Consider the following 16172-nt stretch of genomic DNA (forward strand, 5'->3'; position numbering starts at 1 on the left):
TTCTACGACGGGACCCCGCCTGCGGGGCTGGCGGCCGAGGCCCACGTGAAGATCTGTCAGCGCTCCGAGGGCGCGGAGCGCTTCGCCACCCTGTACAGCAGCCGCGACCGCATCCCCGTGTACTCGGCGTTCCGCGCGGCGCGCCTCGCGCCCGGCGGCGCCGAGCCCCGCTGGCTGGTGGAGCCGCAGGTGAGCGAGTTGTGCCCGAGCCCGGGCGCCGGGCTGGCCCCGGAGGGCGTTTTGCAGCCTCCGCGAGGGCGAGCGCGCGGGCGGGGAAGGGCGGCCCCCGCGTCTTCGCGGCCAAGGTGGAGAGCCCCGGGTTTCCGAGAGCCTCGCCGCCGCAGCCCCAGTCTAAGCCACAGCTAGAGCCTGGAGATCCGCGAGCCTCGGGGGAAGCCGCGTCCCCCCTCACTCCCCCCGCAATGTGTCCAGTGGGAGGTGGTTCTCCCTTACAGTTCGGGGTAGACATCTGCAGTGTCTCATTCATTTCCTGATCAGCGGAAAGCCTAGGCTGGGAGCCCACAGGCCTTGGCGCAGGTCGTTGCCACAGTTCTTTGGGCCTGGGTAGGTGGGTGGGCATTTTCATGCCCATTTTGCAGAAGAGGAAATCAAGGCCCAGGGAGTGAAGAGACTTCCAGAAGTCTGCCCAGCTGGTAAGATGCGGCAAGTGTTTTGGCTGGAAGTCCACTGCCCTTTCTACATGGAAAAGCTTGTCTTCTGCGGAGGCCACTTGAGCCTAAAAACCCCGTGTGCACACGACATCGAGTAAATTCGGTCTGAAATTGCTTTGAGTTCGGAGCGTAAAGGCACGCATTTGTAGAAATGCAATGGGATAGTTATAGGGGAACTATCTCCAAGCATTGGGAAGGGCAAACAAGTTTTACCTGACTCTTCCTAGCTACATTTTCAGACCACGTGGAAATCACGTCATGAGTGTTCTGTACTGTCTGGGGAGGGTGACCAAACACTGCAAAAGATCCCCAGAGGCCCTGCTGAACCTGCCTTAACACATCCTGCCCCACCTCTGCCTAGCTACTCTTCTCCCCGCAGGCCCAGCCAGGCACCCCTGCGGTCAGTTCTCTCGCTGACCTCCCACTTGTCTCCCACGCCTGTCCCAGCCACCAAGGCCGCCCCAGCTGGGGCAGAGCTGCTCACTCAGCCTCCCCATTCCTGATAGTCACAGCTGGCCAGAACCACAGGGCTGAACACACTGGCTTTCAGGTGCTTCATTGAGAGCCCTGGGTTGTAATCCATGTCATTCAGATATCTCGAGCTCTGAGAGCTGGGCTGGGTCTCGCTCTCTTGCACCTCAGCCTCCCTACCGTCCTCTCCACGTCCATTCCATAGCCTGTGATGTCAGGGCCTGTGAGATCGGGCATTTGAAAAAGCCTTTGTAAGATGCACATACTTAAGGGATATACTGATCTAAAATTAGTTTCCCCCAGCTTCACCCCTTGAGCTCTCTGCATATCCCCCAGGTCATTATGCATCATGATTGTGGGCTGGTCAAGAAACAGATGATCTAGTCCTTTCTCCTTGAGGATCTCCTGGACGGCTTACGGAGACAGAATACCCATGTGAGGAGGTCACAGGGTTGTATGCTAAACACATTTCAGTTCAATTCAGAGGACAGTTAGTAATCACCTGCTGGGTCCCAAGCTCTTAGGACACCAGGAGATCAGAGGGTGCCTCTTGAGCTCTGAAGCTTCTTCCTAGTGTGCAGGTAAAGAATCAGCTGATGAGAGCCAGGCTGTGCGGGTTCGAGAATCAGCTCCTTTCTGGACTAGCTGTAAACTTGGCCAGGTTATCTTGGGGCTGACGACAGGGTGGTCTTGAGGATTACATGAGTTACCATGTAAAGTTCCCTGAGAGATGCCTGGCATGTAAGTACTAGCTGTTATTAGGACATAAGCAAAACCCATAAAGGTAAACAAAATCCTCCTAGATTTTATCTTCTCAGGGAAAAGCCTTAGGGTCAGGGTGACATTCGTGCTGTGCCTGGAAGGATGAGGCAGAGTTCAGAAGAGAGACCGAAAGGAGGAGGAATGTCAAGAATGAGAAATGCTGACTCAGGGATTAGCGTGTGGGGAGGGGTTGGGATTACTAACCTAGTAGAGTATGTATATTACCGTCTGCCCAAGTGTTCAGCATAAAGGAATAATGGAAGGGAGAGGTCGGGTATTAAGGGAACGATTAGGAAAGTTTAGTGAGGCAGAGCTATTTATGCAGTTACAGAAAGAGTCGCAAAAGAGCAGAGCGGAGTCACCCAGGCAGTGGAGCCCCCCCCCCTCCCCTGCCCTCTGCCCTGGGCCCCTGGGGGCTGGAAATGAGGAATGGGATGGGAGAGGAGGGGGGGTATGCTGTTCCAAATGGCAGCTCGAGAGGTGAGAGGAACACTGGTTTGGAAAAAGTACAGGAGGTGGGAGGTGCCAGCCCGGGAGCCCGGAATGGTGGCCGTGGCTGATGCTTTTCCCTGCAAGATGGGCTTGTGTCCCCCGCCTTCCCACCCCAGCCTCGGTGAAGTCGGCCAGGAGCCAGAGGGTAGGAGGAGGCAGGGAAGGAAGGAGGGAGGGAGGAGGAGCTGCACGATGAGATGCAGGCAGGCTCCCGCTCGCCTCGGGGCACACCGCAGGGCCCACTGCGGCAAACCTGACCCCCTGCTGCCCAAGGCCTGCCTCCTCTCCTAGGTCCCCCCCTGCAGAGCGACACTCCGGGCTCACGGAGGACCTGCTGTCTCAGAGCACTTTGCAATGCTGAGTTGCCTTGTGTCTGAATCACCTTTCTATGAGTTCAGCTTTACCTAGAGCTGATGGGCAGGTGAAGGAGAGGCAGGAGGCCAAAGGAGTTCGGCGCTTTCATTGGGTAATGAGTCATGCAGGGCTGCCCAGGCCCCTCGGCTCTCTCAAAGCCCAGTTCAGCACCTTTCATAGCTGTCCTGCAGTTTCCTTTGGGAAAAAAAACTACTAAATTGAAGATCATAGGAACTTTGTCACTCTTGTGCTTAAAACCTTTCAGGTGTTGGCTACCCTACTCCTACCGGACAGCCGTCATTCTGCAGGATGCAGTCAAGGCTCTCTGTGCGTGTCCTGGCTCCTGGCTACAGCTCCAGCCTTGTTCTCATTCCTCCCCACCCTCTCATTCTGTGTTCTAGCATTATCTGGCTGCCTGGCCTGCCTATCGTAAAACTGTACTGTTTGTCACTTCTGCTACTGTACTCAGGCTCATTCCTTTTTTTTTTTTTTAATTTATTCATTTTTGAGAGAGAGGGTATGTGTGAGCTTGAGCAGGCGAGGGGCAGAGAGAGAGAGAGAGAGAGAGAGAGAGAGAGAGAGAGAGAGAATCTCAACCAAGCAGGCTCTGCCCTGAGCCTGACATGGGGCTCAAAAGCATGAACCATGAGATCATGACCTGAGCTGAAATCAAGAGGCAGACTCTTAAATGACTGAAGCACGCAGGTGCCCCCATGCTCATTTCTTGTGCCCAGAATCCTTTCTGTACTGCCCCTGTCTTGCCCCTCACTTCTTTCTGTCCTCTGCCCTTTAAGACTGCTCAGGTGTCACATCTTCCGGAAAGAATTGCCCACCTGATTTTGGCCGTTGCTCAGTGCTCTAATACTCTCTCTGTTGTGTACTTCCCACATTGTTTTAGGATTACCTATGTACGCGTCTGTCTCAGTGCCCTTGAGAAGTGAATGCTGCACCCTTACTCATCATGCTTATGTTCCTAAGTGCCTAGGACACAGATGGTCTTACTAAGTGTTGAATAAAATAATTCGCTGTTAGGCTCAGTCAGGCAGCAGCAGGGGAGATTCTCAGCCTGAGCCTTCTTGGGGGCACATGTCCGGCTTCAGAGGCTTGCCCCACAGCTGACCAGCAGCCACTAATACAAACGTCCCTTATGCAGAGCTGCAACCTTCTTCTAAGCCCATGCCATTAGTCCTTGCTCTGGGCCTTTTGGAGCCCAGATGATTGGGATCTCTTGTCTAGACAATAGCTCTTTGGTGTCAGATACAGGATCCCCATGTCCACCCACACAGGCAGAAATTAAATGGGATCTTCTGAGGCACAGAAGGAGAACTTTAAGAGGAAGCAGAGAAAATAGAGGGTTTTTGTCATTTTTATGTGGAATGTGGTTGAATTTGAGAATGGAGAAAAGGCAAAAAGAGAGATGAGAAAAACCTGTTAGCGTGATGGAGATGGTTTGGAAGGTTTCCAATCAAGACTCCAGAGACTTGAGAACTGGGTTCTGATTTGGTACCTTCTAGTCTCTCAGTTCCTTTCCATTTAATGGCAGGGGTTTTGGATAAGGTATCAGTGATGCCTTTCATGTACATGGTCAGTTCGTGCTGGAGACCAACGTTTAAGATCCTTCCATTTTTTAAACATGGATAGTGAATGGATCTGGCTTTATATTCAGCTTAAACTTATTTAATTTTATAAAAATACTCTGATATCATTGTCATCATTGTAGAGATGAAGAGAGGTTAACTCATGTGCCCAGTGTCACACAGTTTGAATTTGAACCATTTGCTCTTAGTTCAAGGCTCTTTGAATACGTCATGGAGACTTTTGACCTCACAGTGGATCTACTGCATTAATGGTCATGCGGCTTTAATCCTCAATCTTAATTTCTACTCCATTTCTGTTTCTCAGTTGTCACAGGACAAGTGGGAGCATATGTTTAGCCACATGAATGTTGCTTGGGTGTTAGTGGCTCTGGAGTGAAGGGTGTATTCTGGTGAACTACAAAGGCATTTTCCTAAAGGCTCTGATGAGGTCATATTTCAAATTTTAGTAAATGTGAACAGTCATCACAACTTAGAACTTTGATGATATTCTGGATCTTTCATTTCTCTCAGTGGCTGCTTGCCTACACCCTGAAATTGTTAGACACACTCTTTATTCTAAAACTCTAACACCAGTCTTTTTTTTTTTTCATTATGTCAGAGAGCAGGTACATAGAAGACATCATACACTTAAATCCCTGTACAGCAAACAGGACAATTCTAATACATACTTTCTAGTAGAGAGACTTGAATGCAGACCCCTGCTCTGTCACTTAAAAGCTGTGTGACCTTAAATTCTTCCAGTCCTGTTTTTTTTTTTTTTATCTGTTCATTAAAGGAAGTGACAGTGTTTTTCACAGAGTGGTTGTGACAGATATACAAAGTAATACACGTAAATATGTAAACAGTACCTGGAGTGTGATGAGGTCTTAGTAAATATTCATGTGTATGCTTTATTAAGTTCTTACTCTAATAGGTGTTATTAATTAAAAAACATGTAAGTTCTATGCCCAACATGAGGCTTGAACTCAGAACCCTGAGATCAAATCACATGCTCTGCCAACTGAGCCAGCTCCCTTTTTTACTACTTTTTTTGAGAGAGGGAGAGAGTGCAAGCAGGGGAGGGGCAAAAGGGGAAAAGAGAGGCAGAGAGAGATTCCCAAGCGGGCTCCACGCCCAGTGTTTAGCCTGTCATGGGGCTCAGTCTCACGACTGTGAGTGAGATCATTATGTGAGCTATAATTAAGGGTCAGATGCTTAACTGACAGCCATCTGAGTGCCACTATTACATTTTTAAAATTATTTTTTTAAGTGAGCTCTACACCCAGAGTGGGGCTTGAATCCACACCTTGGAGATCAAGAGTCGCGTGTGTAAGACACACACACACAGACAAATGGAATATTGGATTAGATAGGTGGCTCTTACAAATCTCTTAAAACATCTCTAAAAATCATCATGTGTGTATCTTCTGAAATGCTAGGCACATGCTTCACGTTCATACAGCAGGTGCGCAGAAAGAGTTTTGGTTGAGAGATTGAATGGATGGATGGTTAATGGATAGATATAGGTGCCTGAAAAAACAAAAATAAAATCGGTGCCAGAGATCCTCCTCCCTCCCTGTCCTGAGTAACCAAGAAGTGTGTTGTCACAAAACAAACAATGAGCAATTGCATTGCAATCTGTTGTGTTGAGCCCGGGTGAGAAGTCTGGGAAGCACCTGCTCAAAGGGATCCTTCCCAAGTCAGTCACTCACAATGTCCTCCTTCTTGGGGTGCCCCTAGCAAAAGCCAGAGTCACCCAGGCTATCTTTCCTTGCATTTCCTCCTTTTCTGGTTTTTTCTTCGTCTTTGAATTCAGGTTCCTGTTTGACTTGTGGTCATTCTCAGGAGCAAGTTAAAGTACTTTCCCTATGTTGGCAGAACATTTCAGGAATATTTTGTCCCCGAAACAGCTCAGTGGTCACATATATCTGTACAAGACTCTTTAAGGGTTCAGACTTAAATTTGGACAAGCCAGGAAAGGAGCTGTCATTTATTGATCCCTTACCAGGTACAAGCTGCTCGGCACAGAGCCTGGATTACAGCCTATGGCTGTCGGATTCCAAACCTCTTATTGCCCTTTCTACTCTGTGCCGTCTCCCAAATCCAGTGTTGCATTTTCTCTCCAGATTCCAAATGGACTAACGGGGGCTGTTATTTTACTGAATTCATCTAGTTCTCTGGATGCTTTGTGACTTTGCTTCTAATGGACCATTCTGAAAATCCCTGCATCGGCTGGTCATTAGCTCAGTTATTAGCTGATGGTGATTCAATGGAGGGTTCCTTGAATAAAGATTTTATTCTTTGGGTTTCAAATTTCTCTTCCTTTTAAATTGTCAGTGAAACTTTTCAAGTGCAAGTGAGAATCTGAGAAAATAAGTCCTCCCACTTGCTAGTGGTTTTTGCTTCCTGTGATTTGGTTTTGCTCCTAGAATTACTGTTAGTTCAAGAATGTTTTCCCTTCAAGTTGTAGATCATGTCTCCCGAGTGGCCACAGACCCTTTTGATTCCGTAGAAGTTGACATCTATGGCAGCAGTGATCTGTTGCCTGCTGATATATCTGGCTACCGAAAGGAAGGAAAAATAAAAAAGAAACCGACTCATGGGGTGAACCAAAGATAGAAGCACCATTAGTGTTCCCTCATGCTTCTGTTGACCCAGTGCCGGACAGAAGTATGGCTCAATCAAAAGAGGTCAGGCTGAGGACGTTCTATACTTTTAATCAAAAGGGAAAGTATGGGACATTTCATTTTGCAGAGTAAACAGATGGCTGACATCATATTTGAAAATATAACTTAAATTACATGCTCCAGTTGACTTGTGCCTTCATTTTAGGGATGATTGGTCTTGAGTTTTGATTGAGTTTCAGTTGGCAAGAACACCTACTGCTTTAACAGAGCCCTGGGTCCTTTGTCACTTAATTCACTAAATCAACAAATATTTGTTCGAGCATCTGCTGTGTGTGAGGCACTGTTCTAGGCCGTGGGAATAGAGCAGTGAATCAGACAGACAAAAATACCTTCTCTCGTGGAGCTTAATATCTAATGGAGAGCACACGTGATTATAAAATAAAGACAACGCATATTAAATAGTAAAAGGGCTAAGAAAAAAATAAAGCAAGGCAGGATGTTTTGAGCTATCAGGGAAAAGATGAAGTTTTAAAAGGGCTTTCAGGGAGGATATCACTGTGAGCATAAAAAGGTAACTTTGTATACAAATCTGAAGGAAGTGACAAAGCCAGTCATGCAGGTATCTGGGGGAAGGATGTTCTGGGCGGAGAATCGGAAGTGCAAAGGCCCTGAGGCAGGAGTGTTCCTCATGTTTGAGAAAGAGGTCATTGTGGCTAGAGAAGGATTAATGAGGAGAGTAGCAGGAGATGAGGTAAGAGAGGTGGTGTGGGAGATGGAAGATCATTTCGGGCCTTCTGTGCTGTTTGTAAGAAACCTGGCTTTTCCTCCACATGAGACGGGATGCCATTGTGCCAACTTTGAGCAGAGGGTTTTCGATGTGCTCTGAGTTACATTTTAATAGGATCATTTTGGCTGCTGCATTGAGAACAGACCATATGGGTTCAAAGGCAGAAGCAGAGAGACTGGATAGGAGGTTTCAATAATCCGGCAAGAGATGGTAGTGGCTTGGACCACCAGGGCTGACATTCTAGCTCAGAGTATATTTTAAAGGAAGAGCCAAGAGCAAGAGAAAGGGGGGAGTCACAAACAACCGCAAGGACTGTGGCCAGAACAACTGCAAGAATGGAGTTGCCCTGAATAAGATGAGAATACTAAAGGAGGAGCTGGCGTATTAGACATGCTAGGTGTGAGATGCCTTTAGGTGTTGAGCAGAGCTGCATGGAGGGGCCTAGAATTCACTGGGTTCCTCACCACACAGGGCACTTCTGGGCATGTTTTCACATGTAATCTCACTTAATTTGAGGATCTGAAGCAGGTGCTGCACTAACAGCACAGAGCTCAATGCGGGGCTCAAACGCAGGAACCGGGAGCTCATGACCTGAGCCGAAGTCAGATGCTTAACCTACTGAGCCACCCAGGTGCCCCCCACCCCCTTTTACCAAGATTTTATGCAACAGAGCATGTTCCCAGCCCCACTGCCACGTGCCAACGAACATCAGTGCTCACAGCCTCCAGGAGCACCCTTGTGCCTGCAGCCACCGAGGCCCCAGGATTCCTAAGTGCCTCATTGGGCTGAGGGCGCTGTTGCCTCCTTTTGCAGTCTTGCACCGTTCCAATCCATCATGAGCGTTCCAATGCCCATTCTGCAGACAGACATTCTCTGTAAGGTGAGGGGGGAATGGATCACCTACACACTCTATCAAGCAACAAGTATCGTCCCGCATCTCAGTGAGTGTGACCAGGATAAGGGCAGGGTCTTGCATCTTGTCGGGGCGCGGAGCCATTGGCTGCTGGTGGTGGGCCGGGTGCTGTGCAGGAGCCTGAGGAGAGCCCAGCTCCTGATGGGGTGCCAGTTGCCTGAGGGGAAGGGTGCAAGGAAACCACACCCTCCAGAGCCCCACCTCTGGAACAGAGATAGAGAACCCACTCATCCATCCTTCAGCCCTTGCGAGTGCAAGAGTCCCTCCAGTGCACCCAGCCTGGCTCCCCAGGGAAGGGCAGCCAGCTGAAGGCAGCACATTCCGAAACCTCATAGCCCAGCAATGCAGCGCACCCTGCTTTGGGACCAGGAGAGGGCCTTTGCTCCAATTCAGCACACCCCACCTCCTTAAAAGGATAGAAATTCCTTTTTTCCTTTAGGACTGTTAGTAAACTGAAGTCCTTCCCCTATGCAAGTTCTCACCTTTGCCCTTACATGCTAGGTAACCTGTTTTTTTTGTTGTTGTTTTTCCTTTTTTTCCTAAAAGAATCCCCCCCCCCGCCCCCCTCCACGCCATGCCCAACTCCAGGGGCCTGGGGAGAATGTATTCTTTTTTTCCTTTCTTTTTGTGTGTGTGGGGGAGGGAGGAGTGTGCAGGTCAGGGAGGGGGAGAGAGAGAGGTACAGAAATCTGAAGCAGGCTCTATGCTGACAGGCTGACAGCAGTGAGCCTGACGTGGGGCTTGAACTCACGAGATCATGACCTGAATCAAAGTCAAGCGCTCAACCGACTGAGCCACCCAGGCGCCCCCAGGTAACCTGGTTTTCACCCAGCTTGGCAAACGAGCCTTCCCACTGTGTCTGGGAGATGGGAGCACTGGTTTTGGGAATTCCCCTTATAATACTCAACTGAGAGAAGAAGCCGACCCCTGTCACATCAGAGTTTTGAGTGAACCGACTGGGATGCAGGACTGAACAGGGCGGTGTAAGGAAGTGGCCAGTGTTGATTCTGAAAGACTGGATATCCACTGTAGTCCCCTGATGCATGGAAGCCGGGGAAGGGAAAGCCGGGTTTGTGGACCATAGTATGTTTTCACGTGTTCTGGAGTGTCTCCACTGTATCTGGACCCATGGCACCCATGATGACAGAGGCCTCCTTCATGGCCAAGCACACTATTTGGTGTGGTGGATGACCTTGCTCTTGCATCTCAGCTGGACAGACCTCGCCCCTGTGACCCCTGCCTTCTGCACTTTGGAGGCCCAAGTCCGCTCACCTTCCTCTAGGCCTCTGCAAAATAGCATCCCCGCCGGTTAACCCTTTCTACCCACATCTTTAAGTGTACTCCACTCAGAAGCCACAGAAATGCTCTCAGATCATTAATCCCATCATACCTCCGACAGCCTCAATGGAAACTCTCCAAGGCTCCCCATTTCTCCTCAGATAAAGATACGGCCTTATCTGCTCTCCAGAATCCTGCACATGTGTGTCCCATTCCCCGCCCGGCCTTATCTGGTGTCACACACATTGCCAGGCCTTTACTTCTAGCCACTTTGGCTTACTTCTGTGGGGTGTGGTGCGGCTGCTCTTTAATGCCCATCCTAGGGTCTATGCACCTGCTGTTTTGTTTCTGTTTTTTGTCTTCTGTGATGTTCCCAAACAGGTCAACTGCCCAGAATACTGTCTAGTAGCACCAAACATACCTGTCTTTGCTAGTATATTACAGTTACAGTTCTTTGTGGAACTAACGGAGCGCCACCCAGCTAGACTCTAAGGTCTGTGAGGGCAGGGTGCAGGATTTGTTGCTCTCAAATCATCACCCTCTAATGCAGGGACCGACAGACTTTTTCTGTAAATGGCCAAATAGCAACTACTTCCGGCTTTCATGGCCATGGAGTCTCTGATGCACCTATTCATCTGGGCTGTTTTAACACGAAGACAGCCAGACAGTACATAGATGAATGAGCATGTCTGTGTTCTAGGGGTGCTTTATGAAAATCAGTGGTAGGCTGGATTTGGCTTGCCGGCTGTGGTTTGCCAGCCCCTGGTTTAGCCCAGTGCTAGCACTTGGTCAGTAATTAATGAATGTCGCTGAATGTTGAGCGCTCCACGAATATGGATTGAATAGCAATAGTGAAATTCAAAAGCTGGGAGATCCTATTCCTAATAGCCTGGCAGCCGAGACACATGTCAGCTGTGTGTGGTGACGGCCCCCGTTTATCATGTTAAGGGTTTTTAGGATTATAAAACTAACATATGCTTATGGTAAAAATCTTTTTTGAACATTCTAAAAGTAGTATAAAGGAAAAGATCTCATTTCGCACAGATAATGAACTAATCTTTACAGTTTGTGTATGTGTGTGTGCTAACATTCCAGAAATTTCCATTATACATGGAGACACATGGAGGCACTTTAGTCCGTTTTCTAGTCAACAAGGGTCAGGGCCCTTTTGGACTCTAAAAGCCCCTCAAACAATTGTCCTACCCATGACTGGGAGAGTGAAGGGGCTCTTGATGAGTGAATTTTCACACACACACACACACATACACACACACACACAGAAATACTTTATTGCATTTCAAAATAGAAGGCCTGGGGTCTTCACATGCAAAATCTATCTCCTTCAAGTCAGTGTCCAGATATGTCCCGGATGTCCTGAAATAATCTTACCTTCTTCCCCCTTCCTGTGCTCTTGAGCAGAGGTGATCCTTCTCCTGGTAGAGGAGACTTGCTGGCCTGCCCAGAGTCCAAGGCCAGTAAGTGACAGAGCTGCCCACTCTCCTCATGTCTAATCTGGTGTTCTGTCCCTCAGCCCTGCTGCTGGGTCGTCTCCCATCGAGAGGAACTCGAAGAAGAGCGACATTCAGAAAACCCAGGACAAAAGGTCCAACACTTGGAAATGATTTTGCCAGAGGGCAGATTTACCAGCCTCAAATCATATTTATTACACAATTTTGAGAAACACAGGCTGTCTCTTTTGTGTTTAAGACACGAGGAAAAGATTTACTAGTTTGAAGAGGGTGTAGGCTGGATGCAAGTAAGCTACTTCCTGACAGGGAGAGTTAGGGTGCTGTGGGGAAGGGTCTGAGGGCTGTGAAGTACCCTCTCTAGTGATCTTTAAAATGAAGTGTGGATTTTGCCACTTGCCTTTGGAGAAGGCTATTTCTTAATAGCTCTAATCTCTTTCTTTTCTAAATATTTATTCTTGTTGGGGGGGAAGGGCAGAGAGAGAGGGAAACAGAGGATCTGAAGCAGATTCTGTGCTGACGGCAGAGAGTCTGCTGTGGTGCTCAGACTCATGAATTCCAACACCATGAACTGGGCTGAAGATGGACGCCCAACTGACTGAGCCACCCGGGCATCCCTCTCATGGCCATAATCTCGTGTGGAGACAGGCTCTGAGCCTTTCCCAGTTTTCTGAAGAGGGTGACTCCGAAATTCAGTTGACAGTGGTGATGTCTCAGCCTCAGTTCCACGCTCGGGTGGCTCACTGACCAGGCACGTTACTGTTGCTTTTGTAGCTCTCAGTACTGGTACCATTCTGCTCTCCTCTTCTTGCCATAGGCCAGTTCTTGAGCTTTTCCTCTCTTCATGTTCATAATAAGCGTGGTCACAGCCAATCAGAGACAAGAGGTGATCACAAATTTGTTCTCTGGCACTGAATTGGGGTTTCAGAGGTAAGCATGGAATTATAGGAGTTTTCGGTGATTGAAAACAAGCCCACACTGTTTCTTATCTGCTCATTCACTTAATCATTCCTGATCAGCAGGTCTAGGATTTTAGCACTGCAGAGAAGGAGTCAGGCACCCAGCTCCTGATTGACTCTTTGATTAGTGTTGTCATTCTCTTCTGCATCAAAACCATTTATTTAATTACCAGCACTAAGCCACAAACTAGGAATCTAAGACCTGATCATGAAACAGGACCCAGCCCCTTCCCACAGGTATCTTGATACTGAATTCAGGAAGGCAGATCCTGACCCCAACTTAATTCTTTCCTACTAGACTGTTAACCCTTAAAGGGCAAGGCCTGAGCGACTGTACAGAGTGGTTAAGAATGTGGGTCTTGGAGAGGCAGAAAATCGGGCTGAGTTCTAGCTCTGTTATTTATCAGCTGTGTGACCTCAGAAATGTTACTGAATCTCATGAAGCTCGGTTCCCTATATGTGGCGTGGGGCTAACAAATTGTCCCTATTCCACGGGGGGAGTGAGGAAGATTCGGAATGACAGCGTGTACAAAGGCCACTGTGCATTGTGTCCAAGCACTCACCTTATATGCATTAAGCATGTTGAATGGACAAATAACCTTTACTTCCCAGACCATGCCTGCCTTGGAGACAACCAGGATGAGGGTCACCGTACTCCTAGGGTTGACCTGATATTATTTCTCAAATGGTTTCCTGGCCTGTGATGGGAAAGTGAGAGATCATCCTCCTAAGGTGGCCAAATGGGAGAGCAAGATAGGTTGGGCCAAGCAGCAGATGCAATAAAATCAATAAAACTGAGGCTTTGTCAGTGTTGTACTTACCTTGGTAAAAATAAGGGTCCCAAGGCCAACTCTAAAAGCCTTTATAATCCTGGATTTTTCTAATAAAATATTGAGCTGGCAGAAAACAAAAATCCATACTCCTGCTCCAATGCTACCTTTCTTGTGATTAGTCTCAGCCTTTTCTGTGGCTCCTACACTGTCCTCCATGTTACTTGGCCCATTGATGCATTCTTTGTTGAAAACTTTAGTAGTTCTTCACTCTGGTCTATGGAGTGCCCCATCTGGTCTGTTCCAAAACTTCTGGAACCAGGACAGTCTTGTCTCTTTGTTCCTGAGATTTAATCCAGGTGTCTGGAAGGTTCCATGCCTATAAGGTTCCGGCTCCAATTCCCACAGGGAGCTTGCTGGGCTCTCCTGATGCTTCAGGCTAGTTGGTGCATGAATCATAAACTTACCCAAGCTTATTTAGGTAAAGGGCAGGGCTGTTGTAACAGATGACTGGTAGATTCACACACATAGCAACAGAGGTATACACAGGCCTCAGAGGAACCAGAGCTCAGAAACTTCTAGAAACCAAATGGTCCCACAGACTTCAGGGTCTTTATCCACCCTCCTTTTTCTTTTAACCAGTTTTCCTGCTTTCCCATGGGTCAGCCTGGCTACCAGCCCTAAACTGCATGAAGCAACCTTGTTGTCAGTATCTCAGTTTCTTGGATTATGTTGGATTAAAAACCTAAGACAGCCATCTGATTGATTATTACTGGCCAGATTGGGCGTCCGTTGGTTGTGACTGGCAGGAATGTGGGCAGGAGGGGGTCATGTGGTAAGAAATGCTGTTTTCAGAGATAGTATCTGAAATACTCAGTTAATTTAGTAACAGAAGTTGACTGTGACACATTGACTGACAAGGGCTGATACACCTGGTGGTTGGGAGAGCCCAGTTTGGGCGGCCACATTAGATTACTCAAGGGACCTTCACTACTCAACAGAACTGGTTCTGTGTACCAACTATGTGTGTAATTCTTGCCACAAAGGCCCTGAGGTGGAATTGATCTCCCAAGACTGGGTGACTTGTGATCTTGGGAAAGCACTCACCAAAGCTGTCTCAACCAGGTTCCGGGCAGGAAACAAATGGAACTCTCAAAGTAGTTTAACCAACAGACTTGAACGAAGAAGCCAGTTACAGAGAACTAAGGGCGTCAACAAGGTAGGGTAAAGCACCTAGGGCCTAACCATTGCAGGAACCTGTTACCATCCCAAGCCCATGGGGTCAGGCAGGAGCCTGGTGAGAGTTACTGCAGCAACCAGGTGGAGGGGGAGCAAAGGAATAAATACTCTGGTCACTCTCTTCTCACCCTTCCTTTGGCTGCTCCAGTCAGAAGTCAGATGGCGTGAGAGCTCAGACGATGTGGTCCCTAAAAGCCAGCCTCCTGGGGACACAGAGCAGGGTAGAGAGAAAGGCTCTGGGAGGCCAAAGGACACCCCCAGCACAGGGGCTGTGAGGCTGGGCCTGAGTGCCCAGGGGGAGTTCAAGCAGCAGAGAGGAGTGGTAAGGCACCCCGTACAGAGGGAAGCAGGGAAGCACCCACAATACATCCATGTAACTGACGTGGTTGGGAACAGATTGGCCTATTTTGGCTGAATCTAAGGGAAGATGTGAGAGAAGAGATTGGAGGGGTTTGGGGAGGCCTTCTGAATATACCTGTTTGCCATTTAACCAGGGAATATAGGATGCTATTGAAGATGTTAGAGAGAATAGTGAGATCTGTTCAAAAGAGTATAAATGGCAAGAAAGGACTTCTCATTCCATGTGTGGATAAGGTAGGAATCCATGCTTACACATTTTGATGATCAGACTATTCACTGCTCTAATAGGTGAAGGATTTAAATGGCCCCCAAATACTTGATTCTCTCCCTTGGTAATCATCACAGCTCTTGCAATTTGTGAATTATAGTCTCACAAATCACAAGTATCATGTGAATCTTTAAGTCCAGCCAGGCACTACCCAAAGGTAATTTAAACATTTGTTTTGGGGTGTGGAGTTCGTGGACCCCCTGCGTCATAGGCATCGCCTGGTTTGGCAGTTAAAAATTCACTCTGCGGGGCGCCTGGGTGGCTCAGTAGGTTAAACATCTGAGTTTGGCTCAGGTCATGATCTCGCGGTTTGCGAGTTCGAGCCCTGAGCCTGGCTCTGTGCTGACAGCTCAGCCTGGAGCCTGCTTCAGTTCTGTGTCTCCCTCTCTCTCTCTGCCCCTCCCTTGCTCATGCTCTGTCTCTCTGTCTCTCTCTCTCTCTCAAAAATAAATAAACATTAACAAAATTTTTAAAAACTACTTCTGGGCCCCACTGCAGACCTGCTGAATATACCTCTGGTGTGAAACGCAAGAAGCTGCATTTTGAACAGGGACCAAGGTGCTTCTAACACAATCTGAGTTCTGAAAGCTGCTGATTTAAGGAGACAGCACTCATTTCTTGTAGAGGCTCTTTGGGCGGGAGTGAATGCCACCAGGGACTGATATGATGAACGAGAATCTGAATAAAGATTTAGCCTGGTGGGTCCTCAATTTATAATCATCTGGAGAACTTTAAAAACATCTCGACGCCCAGCCCTCTCTACCCCTGAATTCTCATTTAATTGGTCTGGAGTGAGGCTGAGACATATTTTATGTAAAGCTTCCAGATGATTCTGACATGCAGCCAGACCAAAGAGCCTCTAATCTTGTCTGAACTCGGAAGGCAGAAAAAGAAACAGAAGAAATGTCTCCACAGACTTTTTGGAATTCCGTACCCCACGGTCAAGTGCTAAGAATAATTACTCTGGAAAAGAAAGCAGAGCACAGAATGGAAAGCAAGCTGCAGTAAGTAATGAGGAAGGAAACCAAAGAAGACCAGGGATGATGTAACCTGAGAAGGTACTGCAGTTCTGGAAAGGTCTTCAAGGACTCCGGGTACTTTCGTAGGCTCCCCTAGCAGGAGTTTGAAAGTTGGTTACCTGTGAGAAGGAGAAGCCAGAGGAGTCCCACTGGAGGCTG

General features: G+C 48.1%; 1 protein-coding gene across 1 annotated transcript in view; it reads left to right on the forward strand.

Moving 5' to 3' along the window:
• The window catches only part of ENDOD1 (endonuclease domain containing 1), a 37273-nt gene that overhangs the window by 10495 nt on the left and 10606 nt on the right, over positions 1–16172 (forward strand). The window contains exon 5 of the mRNA XM_029915647.1: positions 1–189. Coding sequence (XP_029771507.1) covers positions 1–189 — 189 coding nt within the window. The remainder of the gene's footprint in view (positions 190–16172) is intronic.

The sequence above is a fragment of the Suricata suricatta genome, chromosome 11, assembly GCF_006229205.1.
Source record: "Suricata suricatta isolate VVHF042 chromosome 11, meerkat_22Aug2017_6uvM2_HiC, whole genome shotgun sequence".
In the NCBI taxonomy this organism is placed as follows: Eukaryota; Metazoa; Chordata; class Mammalia; order Carnivora; family Herpestidae; genus Suricata; species Suricata suricatta.